At 45.0% G+C, this 20,101-nt stretch overlaps 1 protein-coding gene across 5 annotated transcripts in view; it reads left to right on the top strand.

Annotated features, from left to right (window-relative positions):
* The window catches only part of SPAG17 (sperm associated antigen 17), a 300,949-nt gene that overhangs the window by 275,263 nt on the left and 5,585 nt on the right, over positions 1 to 20,101 (top strand). For 2 of the 5 annotated variants that reach the window (XM_030534836.1, XM_030534826.1), the window contains exons 38-45: positions 2,445 to 2,547; positions 3,012 to 3,065; positions 7,392 to 7,494; positions 7,912 to 8,029; positions 9,330 to 9,428; positions 10,598 to 10,749; positions 12,575 to 12,744; positions 18,541 to 18,601. In XM_030534836.1, the coding sequence (XP_030390696.1) occupies positions 2,445 to 2,547; positions 3,012 to 3,065; positions 7,392 to 7,494; positions 7,912 to 8,029; positions 9,330 to 9,428; positions 10,598 to 10,749; positions 12,575 to 12,744; positions 18,541 to 18,601 (860 nt within the window). Of the gene's footprint in view, positions 1 to 2,444; positions 2,548 to 3,011; positions 3,066 to 7,391; positions 7,495 to 7,911; positions 8,030 to 9,329; positions 9,429 to 10,597; positions 10,750 to 12,574; positions 12,745 to 18,540; positions 18,602 to 20,101 lie in introns of those variants that run through there. The other 3 variants (XM_030534846.1, XM_030534856.1, XR_003996664.1) reach the window with 3 other exon arrangements.

Genomic DNA, 20,101 nt, shown 5'->3' with positions numbered 1-20,101 from the left:
GCAAAGCCCGTTGAGTGCTGCAGTTTTCCTGTTAACGTGCAGCAGCAGAAACCAAACTAACCTCCCCTCCATCCAATTCTCTGGGATGATCGCTTTACCCCTCCCCCCACCGCATGGCTGGTATCAGGGAAGATCCCTGCTAGCCAAATGCGAAAAGCTCAGTGCCAATGCCCCCCACCCCGGCTTGGCTAACTGCAGGGAAGGATTTCTTTCATCCACAGGCAAACAGCCCAGTAGGAACGGCCACCTCTGAATGTCTCCTTAATTAAATTCCTGTATTTCAACCAGGTTACCAGGAACGATATCACTATCCTGAGGATAACACAGTGAGATAAAGAACGGATGTTGCTTGAATGCCAGCAAACACTGGGACCATACGCTGCCAGGCTTTGTCATGCAATGATACCAGATTATTTGCTACTAGAATGGCCTGGTCACGTGTCCTACCATGGAGGATGGATTAAGGCTGCACTGCCCAGAAACCTTCTGGAAAGGCTTTTGGAGTACCTCCAACAGAGCTTCATGGAGATGTCCTTAGAGGATTTCCACTCCATCCCCAGACACATTAAACAGACTTTCCAGTAGCTGTACTGGCAGCGAATGCATCCCAAGTTCTCAGGTCAAATTAATCATTAAAAAACACTTGCTTTTAAACCATGTTTTATATTTACAAAGGTACACTCACCAGATGTCCCTTCCATGGCTTCATGGTCTGGGATACTGCCTTGGGAGATACTTCAGTCAGGCTGAGAAAAAGATCCTGGCTGCTGGAGAGAACAGAGTGCGGTGTGCTCTCCGCAAGCTTGTCGTCGTCGTCCTCCTCATCATCATCATCTTCCCCATCCACAGAATCCTCAGGCATGGCTGAGATTACCCCCTCCTCAGAATCCACGGTCAGAAGTGGGGTACTGGTGGCGGCCCCCCGTAGAATTGCATGCAGCTCAGCGTAAATGCGGCATATCTGCGGCTCTGCCCCAGACCTTCCATTGGCTTCTTTGGTTTTCTAGTAGGCTTGTCTGAGCTCCTTAACTTTCACGCGGCACTGTAGTGAGTCCCTATTGTGGCCTCTCTCCATCATGCCCTTGGAGATTTTTTCAAATGTTTTGGCATTTCGTCTTTTGGAACGTAGTTCTGCTAGCACAGAATCCTCTCCCCATATAGCGATCAGATCCAGGACCTCCCATTCGGTCCATGCTGGTGCTTTTTTTCGATTCTCAGACTGCATGGTTACCTGTGCTGATAAGCTCTCCACGCTGGGCGAACAGGAAATGAAATTCAAAAGTTTGCGGGGCTTTTCCTGTCTACCTGGCCAGTGCATCTGATTTCAGATTGCTGTCTAGAGCGCTCACAATGGTGTACTGTGAGATAGCTCCCAAAGGCCAATACCATTGAATTGCAGCCACACTTACCCTAATTCAAAATGGCAATACCGATTTGAGTGCTACTCCCCTTGTCAGGGAGGAGTACAGATATTGATATTAAGAGCCCTTTATAGCGAAATAAAGGGCTTCATTGTATGGACGGGTGCAGGCTTAATTCTGTTTAGTGCTGCTAAATTCAAGATAAATTTGTAGTGTAGACCAGGCCCAATTCACAAACCATGAGAACACAGGCATTCAGTCACCTAAATTGTATGAAGGGCCCACTTTGGTAGACATGCTCAGAGGCTGCCTAATTCCACAAAATGCCTGGAGGAGGAGGAGCTCCCTTATAACTTTTAACCTTTTTGCCTCCAGTTGCCCTTTTGTGCAGGTTAGGTGTGCTCTGAGCACACCTACTAGAATGGGCCCTGCAGGCGAGACAGGCATTCCCCTGCCTCATTTGAGAATCCCTCCAGTGTTTAGGTGTGAGTGAGGGCTTTGAGCGGCTAGTTATCTGTGGGGTTGAAGTTTGGAGTTGAAGTATTGCTAACCAGTCAGACGCTAGCTGAACATCAGCAACTTTTCCTGCTCACAGATATTTGATTTGTTTCTTTGAGGAACATATAAGCATTTAAAGTGATACACAGAAGATACATGTTTATTCTGTATTAGTGATCTTACCTCTGGAAAGATGAATTTCCTAACTGCTGATACTTGAACCTGGGATGAGGAAATCCATCTGAACTCTTTCTGCTTCTTACATCATAACCAGTGATAAAGATTCTATATTCAGGCCTGGCTGACAGTTTTCCGATGATGCATGAGGCAGAAAAGAATCCAGCTCAATCTCCTATGTTATGCAGATAAAACTGTTTGTGTGAGTAAAAGTAAGGAGATCTGACTCACAGGAATCAAATAAGTTAAGAGGAATCATTTTGAAACAGCAACTTTTAATTGGGTGACGTAATGATGCAATTAAGAAATATCTGCAGCTTCTTTTAACTATTCTTAATTAATGAACACTTTGCAGTGTTTAATACTGAATTTACGTCGGAAGTTAAATAACCTCCCCTTATCTTGCAGCTCAAATAGTTGAATTATATGAGCAGGCTGTGGATTCTCACCCCCAAAATCCACTAAGGAAGACAGTATCAAAGCAAACTGAAGATTACTGGCAGAGTTTCAGGTAGGACAACCCAATAATGATACCATAAATCCTACAAAGGATGGTGAGAAGCAGAAATGAGAGACAGTATGCTTTAGTGGTTAGCACATGGGAGTGGAAAGGAAGAGTTCAAGCACTGTCTGACTCTCCCTATGAACACTTTGTCTCTGTCTCAGTTTCCCCTTCTGTAAAATGGGGCTAATAACGCTTACCTATCTCACAAAGGTGCTATGAAGATTTTTGAGTTTTTTAGCTGCACAGTGCTGTAAAAGAGCAAAGTGTAATTATTAACATGGTTGACCAATGAGTGTTGCAAACGATGCTTGTAATCAGTCCAGGTCAGAAGTCATCAGACACGTTAACCTAGCATGGCTTAATAAGAGAAATACTTCCTTACATTAGTTATTTTGTGAACCATTCACGCTTGTAAAATACTGTGCTATTTATCTTATTTTCATTATTTTTCTTCTTTCCCCCTCATGCAGCAAGGACAGATTAACCCAGATATCTCACTGGCAGACAAAAATAGAGCAGTCCAGGTAATGGTGTTATTAAGACTGAAAGTTAGGGCCCGATCCAAGACCCACTGGAGTCAGTGGAAAGACTCCTACTGCTTTCATTGGGCTTTGGATCGGGCCCTTAATGTGATACAGTAGCAAAACAATGCTGTTGGAGCATTAGCACTAATAGAAATGCTGAATTAATAGTTTGACTGCACTTCTGATACTTTTGCAAATGACAGATCAAAGCATAGGAATGGAGGGGGCAGTATCTATTACAGACAATTTAGAACGGGTTAAGAGTTAGAAAATGTAGGTTCTATTCCTGGCTTCAACACCAGTTAGGAAAGTAATTTAGGCCAGCGTTTTCAAATTCTGGTTCTTAAATCTCCGTCAGAGACACTTAACAGAGATGACCTGATTTCAGAGGTGATGAGCATCTGCTCAGTTACCATGAAAATCAGGTCCTTTTGGTGCCAAATTTTAACATTTTGACTCTAAATCTCCCTATCCTCCATTTTCCTATTTGTAAAATATTTATCTCCCTCACACAGGGGTTATAAGGAGTCTTTAATTAATGTTGATAAGCACATTAAGGTCTTCAGATTAAAAGTGCTATGGAAGGGGAAAGTATAATAGGCTAAGCAGCAGTGAGAACTATAATTCAGGCTGAAACCAGGGCCGGCTCTAGCAATTTCGCCGCCCTAAGCATGGCGGCACGCTGCGGGAGGCGCTCTGCCTCTCGCCAGTTCCGTGGCTCCAGTGGACCTCCTGCAGGCGTTTCTGCGGACGGTCAGCTGGTCCTGCGGCTCCAGTGGACCTGGCACAGGCTTTCTAAGGAGGGTCCGATGGTCCGGCGGCTCCGGTGGAGCTGCCGCAGGCGTGTCTGCAGATGCTCCACCGGAGCTGTGGGACCAGCGGACCCTTCCGCAGCCACGTCTGCGGCAGGTACACCGGAGCCGCCTGTCACCCTCTCAGCAACCGGCAGAGTGCCCCCTGCGGCGTGCCGCCCCAAGCACGCGCTTGGCGTGCTGTGGCCTGGAGCCGGCCCTGGACGAAACTCAGCTTTAATTCTAACCCCCTTACTTCACTTCCACTTAAATTTAAAAAAAAAAATTCCAGAAATGGTAAAATTCCAGAAAGTAAGATTTTTATGAATATGACAGAGTCCTGTATTTTATGGCGTTGTATAAAATGACTGTCCAAATCCAAATAATGAAAAAATCTACATTAAATTAATGTCAAGTATGAAAACTTAAAGTATGAATGGGAAACACAAAAGTGAAGGTTCTCTCACAGGAACATGCATGCACCCACAATGAACATAAATAACATTGAGGGTTACTGTCTTGATGTACATAAGAATATACAGTGTGGATAAAATAGTCTTGTGATGAGAAACTTGTGCTTTTCCTAATTTGTTTTTATGAAAGACTGAAAATAGTAGTTGAGCCAGGATCTCCTGCATGGCATCAGAGCTAAGCAACGCTCTCGACTTTGTAACTGACTCGTTTGAAATCATAAAATGCTTTAATTCCAGACTGAAGTTGGAGTGCCTTAGTGCCACATGATGGCAACCCTTTGTCTCTCATTACATACTATGTAAAAAGTAACTTAAAATGAAGCTTGGTAGAATACGGTTTTTATTTTTTATAATTTCAACAGATCATATCAATGTTCATTATTAGGATTTTTTAAATTTTTTATTGATTTAAATTTTCTCAGTTACGCAAAATTATGGTGTATAAACAATTTTTTTTTATCAAGCAAAATTTTCACAGTTGCAGGAAATTATGGGGTCAGCAGACAGTAGGGTATCAGACAATAAATCTCTAATACAGTAGATATTAGTTTCAAAAAGTTAAAACTTTATAAACTGATAAAACACAAATTGTCAGCATCACCTGTCAAAATATACAAAGTAAATAACCTTAAATAAATGCTAATACATTCACAAGCAGCATTTTTCTTACTTTGCCTATCTGCAAAGTTCAGTTATTATTGATGGAAATATTTTGTCAGTTTGTCTACATACAGTAAAACTGACGTTTACCAATATTTACCAATAAAAATCTAAATTACTTAAAATCAACTCTTCTTAAAATGGATGTATTATGGAATCTGGCACTAAAAACCTGGGATGAAATTCTGACTCCCTTAAAGTTAATGACAAAACTCATTCACTTCAAAGTAGCCAGGTTTCTTGCCTAAATTTTCTACTCATTTGCAATCAGGAGGAGTAACTCCCTTGAACTTGATGAAATTACAGTGGTATTAAGATGGTTTCAATGACTGGAAATCATGCCCAAAATGTATGAGAGCTGTGTTGGCTTAACAATGATTAAGAGCGTTTTGCTAAACCTTCTCATCTTCATGAGTTCAAATAGCTCTATCTGGATGTCTGCAGAGCCATCAGTTTCGTCTTGAGTAGGACAAAGCCCTTCAGGCAGTCAAATGTTGTGTTCATCTTCTATTCTGGCAAGAGCAAGGTCTCAATGCATCTAAAATGACCATCTTCAGATGATTGTATACAGTGTTATTTTATCCGTGTTGTTGGCCCCAGAATATTAGAGAGACAAGGTGGGTGAGGTAATAGCTTTTGTTGGACCAATTTCTATTGGTGAAAGAAACTAGCTTTCAGGTTTATATAAAGCTCTTCTTCAGGTGTGGGAAATGTATTCTGAGGGTATGTCTACACTGCAATTAAAAACCTGGGTCTGGCCTGTGCCAGGTGACTCGGGCTAAGGGGCTGTTTAATTGTGGGGTAAACAATCAGGCTCGGACTGGAGCCTGGGCTCTAGGACCCTGTGAGGGGGGAGGGTCCCAGAGCTTGGGCTGTAGCCTGAGCCTGAACATTTACACCACAATTAAACAGCCCCTTAGCCCGAGTCAGCTGGCATGGGCCAGACACAGGTGTCTAACTGCAGTGTAGACATATGCTGAGTGTCACAGCTAAATATAAAATGGAACAGATTGTTTAGCATGTGTAGTTAACATATATTTCAAGGGACCATTCAAGGTGAAGTGACCTGTTAACGCCTCTCCAGTCATAGTGGAGAAAGGAAAAAGCTTGGGGGCAGAGAGACAAGGGAGGGGGGTGGATGGGTTATAGATTGTTGTAATAAGCCATAAATCCAATGTCTCTCTTCAATCCATGATTTAGTATCTAGCAAAGTTACAAATTTAAGCTCCTGGGCTTGTCTTTTGGAGGTGTTGGGCAGGTTTCCTTTGAGGATGAGAACTGAGAGGTCAGATACAAAGTGATCACTTTGTGAAAAGTGTTCACCCACAAGTGATAGTTTTGGGGTTTTTTTGTCTTTGATCATTTTCCTGTGTAAATTCATTCAAGAGTGTAGTGATTACCTGATTTCAGTTGTTATTGAGGCATTTAGTGTACTGGATGAGGTCCTATAAAGGATATTACCTAACCCACCTTATCTTCAGAGGAGTCAAATCTCTTGATTTGAAAGCTGGAAAGACACCTTGAAGTCTCAGCACACATTCACCAAGGAGTGCATCTAAATCTAGGGCAGGAAGAATTAGAGCACGTTTTGAAGAGATCTGCAGAGCAGCCCCCGGCAATCTCTACATATTTTGATCAGATACTTCAAGTAGATCAGCCTCTGATGAAGATGTTGTCTTTGGATGCCAGATCTTTTAGTCTCTCATTCTTCCTTGGTCCATCTCCTCCTTTCATTGTGTTCTTCCCCATCTCTTTTTCTGGTTGGATTATTTGCTTTCTCTGATCAGTCAGTCTCCAAACTTGAGAATTCTCTTGGTGTGTGTGAATACATAATTTGCATTTACTGCCCATGTGCTTTCTCAAAGTAGAGAGATTGTCTAAGCTGGAACTTGTTCCTCCCTTGTATGTGTGTAGTTTTCTACAGTTTAAAGCTTTGGAAGTATCTCAACTGGGGCTGTGATGCAGCTCCGGGATTCATCTAGGGAGAGCTGAAAGTCTGAGCTGCTTCTGGTGCTTTCTGGATGTGGTTAACTCATCAATCTCCGGTCTAGAGGATTCCTCTGGTTTGCAGAAATATATTTACAGTAAATTCATATTATTGTCTGCTGATTTCTGTGGGAACAGGATTGTGCTGTTAGTAATTAGAGTACGTGTAATGAGGAGATAGTGCGTGTACATGAAAGCAACAGATCAGCCACCATTCATACAAACTTCAAATTGCTGTCCAGATCTCAGATCTGTAGCATGGGGCTCAGCAGCTGATCTCTCTGCTTCTTGGCAATTTGGTAACTTTAAGAAAAAGTCAGTGGATTACAAGAATGACATTAGTAGATTTGGTTAGCAAAAAAAATGTCAGGGGAAACATCTGTAATATCTTCTTCTTTCTTTTCCTTACTATGTAGGCAGGAACTTGATGAAGGAAGGAAGTGCCTAATAGGAATAAGAAACAGAATAATTCCACCCTATTTTGAATCTGAACTTGGCAAGGAATTTCTCCTGAAAAAGGTGATCAAGCTCAGAGAAGCTGAATGAGATGGTATTAGTGCAAAGAATCTCTGTCTCAGTCCTACAAAGCATCTTAGATTGTTTTTTATCATCTTAGTTATCATCTTGTAGAAGGCACTTTTGAATGACTGGACACAGTTAGCATTAATGGATGTTACGAACATGTGTCAAGTGAAGACCATACCTTTATAATCTTGCTTGATAAGTAGGCTGAAGTGCTTTTTTATAATGAATATAAAAGGTAGTGTATTCTAGAATACAGCTATATTAATTTTATACTGTCAGTTTAATTGTTACCGGTTTAGTTCTGCTTATTTGTTTTCTTTATGTCGTCTTTCATAGTGGATAGATAGATAGATAGATAGATAGATATATGGTTAGGAGACATGAGCACTTCTTGTCATTTTTATTTAAAAGTTCCCTGATGTGGATTCACTTTCTAAAGAACTTCCTCCATTTCCAAAGAAAGAGAGAGAGAAGCCGTCTGTGGAGACAATCACAGAATTTCTTAGGAGTACGTCTGAGCTCACTGCAGGTAACATTTCAATATGGAGCAGCATTCTCCATTGGCTTGTTGAGTTGCATCATACTCCTATTGCACTTAAAGTCCACGAGGGTCTTGGGGCAGTTACAGTTTCTGCAAAGGACTGAAAAAAAAGTCTCCATTAGTTTCTGATACCAACTAGCTAAATGAGTTGAACAATGAGTATGGAATAATTTATTCCAGTGTGGATGCTACAAATAATACCTGAAAGGATTTTCAGTTCTGAACCTTATCATTCAACACCACATTTCCCATATCTGCTTGACACTTGAACTGCTTGGGAACATTATAAGACTGTTTGTGAGATACATTTAGGGGTCTTTGCAGACATAAAAGAACTGGAAAAACTGTGGGGTCTGGGTGCAAAAATGAAAAGCTAAGGGTTATCAGATGGCATTAGAGGCTGGGAGGAAGTGAAACAGCAACTGGGAAAACTTAACTAGGGGCAAGAGTGAGCAGGAACGGATAAGAAGGCAATGAAGGAGTGAAGGCTGGGGAAAGGGTGTATGAGTGTTGAGAAGGAGCTGGGAGACAGGGAGGATCTTGAAGTGAAGTGGCAGGAAGGAGTAAGGTGGAGTAGCAGTTTGGAGACCAGGGATGGAAGAAGGGGTAGGTAGCATAGGAATTTGAGTGATGTTGGGTGGAGACAACTTGGAGGACACACACAGGGAGCACTGAGCAGTAGGAGAGCAGCAGAGAACAAAGGAGGAGTGCGCAGTGAACAAAGCATCTTAAGCAGCTTGGATTTGAGAGGTTTACGGCACTGACAGGAGTACTTTGGTCCTTTGTTTAGAGAGCAGCCCTCGCAAGCACTGAACTGGTACATCAGGATGAAAGCCATTGTGCTGTACTGTTCATCACACAGCAAAGAACACATCATCAGAACAATCTTCCATGGGTCCCTCTCAGAACCCTGATCATTCTCATATTTCCCCATTTTGCACTCCCGCAAGCCACCTATATTGCAGCTATCTGGAGAACTGGACTGGATTGCTTGGCAGAGCTTCTCAGCTCACGTCTGAATCAGCCATTCTGCTGCAAAGCGTTACAAAGCTCTCCTGAATATGACTCACCATGCTCCCTGTGCAGCATTTCCACTCCCTGCTGCCCCATTGAGCAAGTTGCTGGTGGCTGCATTCACATGGCAACACACAGCACTCATTACTAGGCCTGGCAGTACTTCAGAGAGTCTGTGGCCTCCCTAACTGAGATGCTTAATACCCTCTGTATAGAAATGTAGTGTGTTGATATAACTGGCATTTTGTCAATATGCTCATCTGTTTTTCTGCAGAATCTACAGGTCTGTTTGTCCCAACCAGTGATTCCCCACTCTCACTGAATCCTCAGACACACAGTCCTTCAGCACAGACTGAAGTTTCCAACAGAGCAGGTAAAGGAGCATTCCAGTTTGGCATCTAGGTACAGCTATAGGTTGAAGACTAGTGGAGAGGGGAACAGGAGCTGCTGTGGTGGTAATACATTAACACTTCAGGGAAAATAATGGGAGGGATTCTCTCCTCTGCTATGGCCCTAGAAAATGGCTGCAGCAACATAAAAGAGCCATTAGGGCCGTAGATTTGGTCACAGAAGACTCCCCCCAGCACATGCTTTGCACAAGGTAACTTACTCTGCCCTACAAGGCCCCCAGCCCAAGATCTGCCATAGGGGACTTGCTGGGGACAGGGGCAAGAGCAGGAATGGTGTGTTGAGGGCAGAAGGGGTGAGACCTCAGTGCACAGCACTGCTAGGATTCCGGGCAAAGCTGCTGCAATAACTTAGACAATGCTGGAGAACTGCCTATGTTGTTCTGGGGGCTACACTGACTCTCACCACAGACCAGCATCAGCAGGGTTTAAAGGGGAGCTAAATCCACCTTGATCCCATATCCCTGGGCTGTAAGTTTTGTTCTGTGCCTCTGAAACCTTGTCAACAACTTAAAAGTTTTACTGATAAAGCTATAGTGCTGTGTATAAATAAATAGTCATTGGGCCAGAGAAAGAGTGTGAGAATGGCTGTAGACCAATGCTTACGATCCTCCCCTCTTATATGAGAGATCCAAGTTCAACTGCCCTAAGCCCTGAAGCCAATGCTGAATCTCCCAAGTCTCCCCAGCTGCTTATGCAGATTCCCCCAGAGTTAAAGGCCACATGACATGTAAAACAAGGAACAGAGGCTTTGCTCCAGATATTCTTAACCATAGTAACTTACTCTTAAAGCTTGCAAGAGTCAAAATGCAAACACAAGTTGTTGTGCTAGCAAGAGTGTTATCTATTTTTTTCTCCTCGATATTTCTAAATAGAAAAGTCAGTAGGACTAAGAGACAGAAATCCCTTTTCTCTCCAGTGACCTCAGGATATTTGTTTCCTGTTAGTAGATTTTAAAAAGGGCCTTCCCACTCTTACATTGCTCTATTAAATAAAAATACTGAGCCTGATCTTACAGACATTATGCAGACCAAACTCCTTTGGAATTAATAGTTCTGTTTTGCACAAGAACTGCAGAATTGGGCTCCTTTGTGCAAAGTCAACGTCACTGTTTGAAATCTTGGCTTCTGAACAGAAGTGGGAATGGCTGTGTGCACATCTGGGATACCCTTCCGGTCTCACACCCAGAGCTTGCTGGTGGATGCTGCGGGGCAGCCAAGAAAAGAGAAGGTGAAATTACCATTATCAGTCCAGGGGTGCAAGCCAGAATCTGTACCCAATAAAAAGGTAAAATAAGATTTTCATGGCTAATGTTATTCTCCCTTTGCACAACTCTTTTGCACACCATTATTAAGTCATTCTGCAAAAGCACTGGTCACTTTTTGGAATTTCTCTTTACTGAAGCAATAGCACTTGCAATTTATCTGGGGCTGACTGTCCCAGAAACAACTTCTCCCTCAATTATTAGGCCACAAACATGGGTGCCTAAAGTTAAGCACCTAGGTTCCATATTTAGGCACCTAAAAGTACCCTGATTTCAGGAGTGCTGAGTGTCCCCCAATTTCCCACTGAGTTGAATGGCTCAATACCTCTGAAATAGGGCCACTTTTACCTAAATTCCTAAATATGGATATAGGTGGCCTTCTTACTTTAGGATCCCAAATTTGAAAATGTTGGCCTTAGTCTTTAACAGTCTTAGCTACCCAATCATTGCATTTAAACCATTTGCTTTTCCTTTCTCTTTCTCCCCCTTAAAAGTACAGTAAGACCTCACTTAAAGTCATCCTGGTTAATGTTGTTTCATTGTTACCTTGCTTACCTATTAGGGAACAAACTTGTTTAAAGTTGCGCAATGCTCCCTTATAACGTCACTTGGCAGCTGCCTGCTTTGTCCACTGTTTGCAAGATTCTCTGGAAGAGCAGCCCCTCCTAGTGGGCATTAGAACTGGGGGGACCAGCAGCGCCCTCCCCAGCAGCTCCCCTAAATTACCTGTAAGGCATATGGCTTGGTAGCTGCCCAGCAGCAGTTCAGCTGTCCCTCTCCGCACTGCCATGCTGCTCCTGCCCTGCCCTCTGCCTTGGAACTGCTCCTGAGAGCTTCCTGCTTGCTGGGGGATGGAGGGAGAGGGGTACTGATATCAGGATGTCCCCCTGCTCCTGCGCCCCACCCCTGGAGGAGAGAAGGAGAGGGACAGAAAGGAGGGAGCTTGCTGGAAGCTGTTGCTTTCTGTCTGAACTAGCTGATCTGCTTAAAAGGGCAATGTACTTGAAGTGGGTACTTAAAGGGGTAATGCATGTCTCTTTCTCTCACTCATGCATGCACTCCCCAGCGCTTTGGAAAGTCAGCACCTGTGCAGCCTGCTGTCAGAGAAGGGAGTGGTGCACTCCTGCTGGATAGCGTGGGCTCATCATCATGTTCAGTTTTTGCAGGGAAGTGTTTGCAGCTACTGCCCTGCATCTATTGTGTTTTCTCAGTCCTGCCTCAGTCCGTGCTGCCTTGTAGAGTGTGAGGCTACATTAACAACAGTGTACTAACCCTTGAGGGCTCAGCTGAGTGCTAGTCATCATTTAGCAGCAAGGCATTCCTGGGAAATATCCCACCGTCTTACTTCACCACCTCAGCCAAGCTTCACAATCATTCACTGCTGTGGTACAATATTAAACTTTGTTTAAATTATTTAAAACTTATACTGCATATGTATATAATGTCTTCTGTCTGGCAAAAAAAAAAAAAATCCCTGGAACCAAATCCTCCCCTCCACCCATTTACATTAATCTTATGGGGGAATTGAATTCGGCTTAACATTGTTTTGCATGAAATCACATTGTTACAGAACATAACTACAATCTTAAGTGAGGAGTTACTGTATGAGAAACTGTCTTATGTCAGTATTTGGACAGTAACAGATAAGCCATTAACAGAAGTTGGCATCATTAAACTTGGCAGCCATACTGTTATAGGAGGGGAGCTATAGTTTCTGTCCTTTTAGTAATAAGCAACTTCCTGTTATTTTGGGATAGGGTTCTTTGTTGCCCCCTAGAGTCTTCTTTGTGGTGAGTTTTTAATTCCCTCCCCTATTGCCCATGTCATGTATTGATCTTGTTTGCAAAGGTAGAAGATCCTGTTGGGGGAAAAGTCAACACATCTTCTGTTGCAACAGCAACTAAGCATCTTTGTGGATTCCATCTCATCCCACCTAAAGTGATATTTGGGGTGCTGAAGGAGGGTTATACTTATGCCGCCACAGCCACTCTGAAAAATGTTGGAGTGGATTTCATAAGGTGAGATCAAACTGTCCCTTTAACCTGTTTTAAAACCATCTCCTAACTCCATCTGCAGCCAAATGGTGCACCTCCTCTCAGCTGTGGACGCTTTGATAGTGTCACTAGGCTTATCAGACTCCAGGTGGCATTTAGATTTGGAATCCTCCATATTGGAATGATATTCTAAAACACTGGCTACAGAAAACACAATCAATAGAAATAAGAGGATTATAATGTTAATAATGCTAGGCAAGCGAGTGAGGCAGTAGCACGGGTACCTGGAGGAATGACAGCAGATTCCTGCACCCACAGGAGATTTAGCACTTCAAAGCAATTAGCACCAGGCTTTAGACAGGTGATAGACAATATTTCCTAGCTGGGTCTGTGCTCTGCTGCATTCTCTGCTTTTAGTGTTCGTGGGGCTGCTCTTTACAGAAAGGCAGCATCTCAGTGGCTGTGGTTGGGTGTAGCAATCTATTTTGCTCCAAAAGGGGAAGGTTTTCATTTACATTTTTAAAGCAAAGTCCATACACACAGCATACGGCACTGCCCTGCAGCAAACTGGCTTGGAGCTTGGGGGGCAGCCACCCCACAACCTGCCTGTTTGAGGCTTGCAGCAGCTGCCCTAGCTGCTGATGTGTGGTAGCGTAGTCAGGGCCCCAACATATTACAGAACCACAGAATGTGCTGCATATCACACTGCCCTTTCATTGGATTTGAACTCCACAATGGAACTTTTTTTTTATAACCCCCTCACATTTTCGGATCCTTATGGTTGTAAAGAACACATTCAAAATGTAACCTGAATATAAATGATGCTGTATTGGCTTCCTGAGTCTGCAGAGGGCCTAAAACATAGCCCTAAGAGGTGTGAATTGCCCCATTCATCTCCATGATGCGTTGTGCTCAAAGCTAAAGATTACAGTTTAAGGCCTTGGGTACACCTACTAGTTTTGTTGACAAAAGTCAGCTTCCATCAGCAAAACAGTGGACGGTGACACATTACATTCTCTCCTGCCAATTTAACTCTCCTGATATGTCAACATCATAAAACCACTTGATGAGATGCACTGATTTTGCAACCAAATTAGAGCGACACAGGTGTCGAACTCACAATTGCTTACATCACCCTAAGTGGCCTCCTGAAGGTGTTCCACAGTGCCCATCATGAACGCTCTGGTCAGCGGTTTGAACTCCACTGCTCTGAAGCCAAGTACACAGGCATACACCCCTTCCCCTTTAAAGGCCTGGGAATTTTTGAAATTCACTTCCTGTTTGCTCAGCGTGGACAGCTCACATGGCATCTTCCCAGCTGACCATGGCAGCTCCCCACATGTAAATGTGTTCCCGCCTGAAATACTCCGGAGTTGTTGGATCTACTGGGTCTGTGGGGAGAGAGGTGTGCCATCCTAGCTCCACTCCAGCTGTAGGAACTTTGATACTTACGGGCAGATTGCTCGTGGCAGTGGAGCAAGGGGCATAAAAGGGACACACATCAGTGCTGTGCTAAGATCAGGAAGCTAAGAAAGTCATACCAGAAAGCAAGGGAGGCAACTGTCACTCTGGCACCGAAGACCTGCCGCTTCTACAAGGAGCTGGACGCTGTCCTTGGTGGCAACCCCATCTCCATCCCCAAGAATGCCAGGGATACTTCTGGGGTGCTGGAGGCAGCAGACAGCAGAGTCAACCCTGAGGATGAAGTGGTGGGCAAGGAAATGGAGTTGGAGGAGGATGTGGGACAGGCGACAAGGTTGTCCAGTAGTGTGGTGAGCCAAGACCTCTTTTTGACTGGAGGGGTCTACCCAGTCACAGCACTCCAGCTCTTGGTGCCTGATGCAGGAGAAGGAAGCTCTGGTAAGTACTTATTTTGATTTGATACTGCACAGTGCCATGAGGTAGAGCTGCCCTTTATTTTGTTCTATGTTAGAAGTGGGATAAGGGATAGAAATTAACAAGACTAGCACTGTTTCTGTCTGCTTCCAATCCTTCTATGCAGCTATGCAGTGGGGGCCCTGCAGAAAAGTTGGTTAATGCAGATCAGGATTTCATGGGAATCCTCTGTACTGAGCTATAGGAAACTTTCCTGCTAGTACTCTGCAATCCTCTGCCGAAGGTTCCTTGGCAGAGCTGCTTTGTTCCTTCCCCCCGCTGTAGGAAACTTTGCCACAGCAATTGGTAATTACTGCTGCAGGAACCAAAGTGATACACATGTGAACAGCATATGGACCAGGTGTGAAGCTGCACACATGCAGGAGATGCATCTTTGCATCCTTGGTTACCCTGAGAAGTGAGATATCAGCTTTGATCACCCCTGCCAGTGGAAAATGGTGCCAGAATTTACAATAGTGCCCCTAGGTGCTTGTAGTGATCCCCTTTGTTAACCATCCAGACCCTTTTCCCCATCGAATCACCATGTTTAGGGTACTCACTAAGCTGCTTGCTTGCCAAGGGACAGTGAGAAAGAGGCATATTTGACTGTTGTGATTCAAGGCTGTGAGTGCACTCACAATACTGCCTCTATTTATCGTTTCTTGTGCTTCTGCAGATGTGCCCTTGAGGGGTACCTCCTACATATAGGGGGAGCACCTCTGCCAGTTGAGGAGGTGAACCAGGAGAAGTAAGGAGGACGTGTTTAAAGAAGTGTTGCAATCATCTGATGCTGTAGATCATGATCACAGGGCGTGAAGAGAGACAATTAATGAAAAATTAAAAATGGATAGCCAGGAGAGGAAACGGGCAGGAGTGGATGATCAAATGGATGGAGGACCAAACGGAGATGCTGAGGTCCCTGATTGCACTGCAGTCAGAACACAAGCATTCTCGACTCCCTCTGCAGCCGATACAGAACTGCATTCCATGCCCTTCCCAAATTCCCCACGCATATTCCTTGCAAGTTCCCAACCTGTTGCACTACCCCTTGCACTCCACCCTGAGGAGTCCGTGGGGCACCTTAGAGACTAACAAATTTATTTGGGTATAAGCTTTTGTCTCTAAGGTGCCACAGGGACTCCTTGTTGTTTTTGCTGATACAGACTAACATAGCTACCACCCCGAAACCTGTCAGCACGAAAGGTTTCAGAATGACAGCTGGACTTACACACGACTGTGAGAGCGTCAGTTCAGCGAGTGCTCCTCAGTGACATGTCCCTTGTAAGAAATGGAAATCTATGTATTCCTGTGTAATAAAAGTTTACTCTTTAAAATAAAATGAATCTTTATTTCTGTCCTACACACGGTGGTTGCTGCTGGAATTCATACACAGTGGCAATCAGCACATTTGCAGACTACAGTTAACACTCAGGTACAATCATTACAAGGGTCATTCAAGGTGGCAAATAACCAATGCCTGGCTGAATGCATTACAGAAAGACATATTACTGGGGGTCATTGTCGAACTGCTGCTTTAGAGCCTCTCTGATTCAAATACCCCCCCTATTGAGCCCCTCTAATAGCCCTGGTATCTGGCTGCTCAAAGTCAGCTGCCAGGCAATCCACCTCAACGCTCCACCCCATGGAAACTTTTCCCCCCTAGAAAAAATTGACCTGAATCTGCTGTAGAATTTCCAGTCTGACAGTGTTACCAGGTGACAAGCATGGTCTGACACTCTAGACAGTGGGAGAGTGCTGCAAAACCACAGCCCAAACAAGAGATAAATTCTGTGTGTGTATTTTAGTTCATTGTGCCACAGACCATAATGGATCCCTGGGCTGGCCTGTCAATCTGTGTCAGCGTCTCATCTTCGAGGACTTGCACATGTTCATTCCTCATTAGGGATGTGTGCGCCCGGTGTCTGAAGCTGGAGATGTTTGCCGTAGCAGTACTCATCAGGGCAGTGCATGCACCTTGCATCATCTTGTGCTCCTCACTGAGGATTAAAAAGGGCGAAGCTGCCCCAATGGCCCAGTTCCTTCTGTCTGCCCGTAATCAGTAATTCAAGCATGCTGTATGCAGTTACACATTCTTCCCTTTGCTCTGAAGCTAATTTATTCTTTTCTAATTAGTTATTAGCCTTAGATAGTTAATGGTACTCATTTTTTAATGGGTACCACTGTGGGGAAAATCTCTGGCTTCTGTGTGTGCACACCCCTAATGTGGACTGGACACATCTGGAAGAACACCTGCTATAGAACAGATAAGTAACTGGTTTTTAAATTGTGTTCATCACTGTGCTATTGAAGGACTCCTTCCCGACTCCGCCTCTATGCGGGAAGCGCTATTGAAGCTTTCCTCACTCCCAACACCCAGTGGCAAATCGCTGTTCCTCAGTAGGATATTGACACCAGTGTATTTTAGGCCTGGTCTATATTAGCAAAGTTGCACCAGTGTAACTAAACCAGTATTGAACTGCTTTACTTACGCAGTGCTCACCCTTAATGTACGTGCACTTGAACCACTGTGAACCTCTCTTAAATCAGTTTAGCTTCATTCAATAACTGAGTTAAGTCTTCCATTTTGATTTGCTTCAGAAAATGAACAGTGGTTGGATCTGGGAGAGGATTTTCTTTTATAAGTTCTTGTGTAGACAGGAGAGGTTTTTCAGTGGTTTTTCTGCCATAATTATACAGGTATGTCCACACTGCTTTGTTTATGCCAGATTAAACTACTTCCTCTTTGAACCACTGTATCTACACAGAGGGGTAGCCGTGTTAGTCTAGATCTGTAAAAGCAGCAAAGAGTCCTGTGGCACCTTATAGTCTAACAGATGTATTGGCGCATGGGCTTTCGTGGGTGAATACCCACTTTGTCGAATGCATGTACATGGTATTCACCCACAAAAGCTCATGCTCCAATATGTCTGTAAGGTGCCACAGGACTCTTTGCTGTAGCTACACAGTGCAGCACAGCTCTTGTTTGAAATGACCACACAGCATTTTACGCAGATCTCCAAAGCTACTTTGTTCCTCTGCTAAGCTCTGTGCATGCTGGGATTTTTCTCAAAGTGCATTGTATGACATCTACTGGACGTCTGGGACTTGGGCTCAAACTAACAAACTCTCATGACTTCTTTTGTGGAATCCCATAATTCATCTGGCTTTTGTGAACCAGCACCATTTTCAAACTGCTGTCAATCAGCGTGGAGCAAAGATTACTGAGCTCCACAAGCCTTTCATTCATTAATACAAACAGGGTGCGCCACATGTATTGGCAGTCATGCACCATGGGGATATTGTTGAAGAGGCGGAGCAGTTTCTTCAGCTAATGTCTGCATGACATTTCCCTGGTGAGGCTTTATGTGGTGGAGTGCCCCTTCTGGGCTCGGCCAGCCAACACCTACAGGACAGGCTAGTGTTGCAGACCTGGGATGATCTTCAGGTTGAGGAAGGCTAATTTTCTAGAGGTCTGTGCAGAGCTCGCTCTAATGCTGCTGCAGCAGACCACCACCATGCATGTTCCCCTCAGCATGGAAAACAGTGTGAGTTTTGACATCTGGAAATTCACCAACTCCAATTGCTACAACAGCAAGGGTATTTCGCCACAGTGCTGCAGAACCTGGTTGACAAATGTGGCAGGCTCTCCAATATTAATGTGAGGTGGACAGTTTGAAAGGCATCTCACCAGGGTCCCTGGTCAGCTGGGTGCCTTCCAAACTGTCCACAACACCAAAGGGTCCCATGGTGGACTCCATGGCAAAAATCCAGTCCCGATGCAGGCAGTGGGAACATTACAGGAGGTCTTGTTTTTGGCTGTAGTGTTATTGCAGGGGAGGGATGGCTCAGTGGTTTCAGCATTGACCTGCTAAACCCAGGGTTGTGAGCTCACTCCTTGAGGGAGTTGTTCCAGGTGGCAGACTGATTGTATCTTTTCCCTGGCAGGTTTCGGGTGAAGCAGCCACCTCCCAGCACAGGACTGAGAGTGATTTACACACCAGGGCCTGTAAGTCATGTGGAGCATGTGTATTGTGGCGAAGAATGTACTTTGTTTTCAGGCAGCTTCAGACTGGCCCTCAAGGCTCCCAGGAAATTTCCCAGCAAACGCCTCTAGCATCACTCTGGGGGATGGGCTGGCAGGGGCTCAGAACTGAAAGCTCTCTGTATATGCAGATATTTGCAGCCCACTGGTGAAGAAATGAGCAGGTGAGAGACATGGAGCCTGGGTGACCTATGCTGCCTCCTGTGTTTGAATGTAGCAGTTGCTGTGAGATGTTCTTTAGCAAGTATCAGATCATGCTCCATAATGCATAGAGTAGTCACCATGCAGAGGCGTATTTACAGTGAAACACAGGGTGCCCTGGCATGGGGCCCCCAACAATAGGGAGCCCCAGAGCTGAGCAGTTGTGGGGGCAGAAACTTGGTCCTGCCGGCTCCTGCTGCAGGCTCCGCACCCACCAGCAGCCAAGCTTCCCCCTTCCCACCTCTTCGGCACCTCTTCCCCAGACCATGCCATGTTCCCACCCCTCCCTCTCCATCCCAGCGCATTTCCCACCACCAAACTGCTTTTTGCCCGTGCTCAGGTCGCTTTGGGGGGGGAGGAGTGGAGCCACAGACCACTTGGGGGAGGAGACAGAGAAGAGGCAGGGGCGGGGCCTTGGGAATGGAGTGTAATCGGGGAAGGGCAAAGCAAAGGCAGGGCCCCCGCATTCCCCCTGCACATACACCCCCCCCCCGCCGTGAGCTGCTCAGGGCAGGGGGCTGGGAGCACCTGCATGACCCCAGCCCATACCCCCAGCCCTCTGTCTTGACTCCACCCCCCTCACTCCTGCACCCACATCCCCAGCCCCCTGCCCACCCTGACTCCTGCACACACACCCCACATATTCCCACTTGCACCCCTCGCACCAAACGGGAGCTGCCCCAGGTAAGCGCTCCACACCCCAACCCCCTGCCCCAGCCCAACTCCCTGCCCCAGCTCACTCTCTCGCACCCTAAGTCCTGGCCAGAACCTGCACCCCAACATTTTTTACATTTTTTTATAAAGCGCTCTTAGCCAAAGCGCTTTACAATAGTTAATGGTACAAACAATATTTGGAAAGATCATTAAGTGGTCTGCCGAAAGCCCCAGCAATTTTCAAGTGGTCTGTGGAAAAGTAAGTTAGACTACAAGAACAATCAAGGCACCTCACTTGATTTTCATTTACATCTTATTACTTACAGGAAGAGGATGACGAAAAAAAAGGAATGAAAAACAGGGGCAAGTGGGAGATAAGAGTGAATGTTCTTTTTCTTGTCTGGGTCCCAAGAGGGGCACCATAAATGAAGCTGAGCCCAGGGCGCCACTAACTCTAAATCCGCCACTGTCACTATAATAAATTCAAACACAAATAGCAGCAGAAGGCAGCAGGCCCAGCCTGGAGAAGTGAAGTGATTTGCCCCATGTGTCAGTGACAGATCTGGGAGCCGAATCTAGATCTCTTGAGTTCCAGTTCAGTGCCCTAAC

Source organism: Gopherus evgoodei, chromosome 1 (genome assembly GCF_007399415.2).
Source record: "Gopherus evgoodei ecotype Sinaloan lineage chromosome 1, rGopEvg1_v1.p, whole genome shotgun sequence".
Lineage (NCBI taxonomy): Eukaryota > Metazoa > Chordata > Testudines > Testudinidae > Gopherus > Gopherus evgoodei.
The sequence above is the reverse complement of the archived record's forward strand: the minus strand, read 5'-3'. Positions and strand labels throughout refer to the sequence as shown.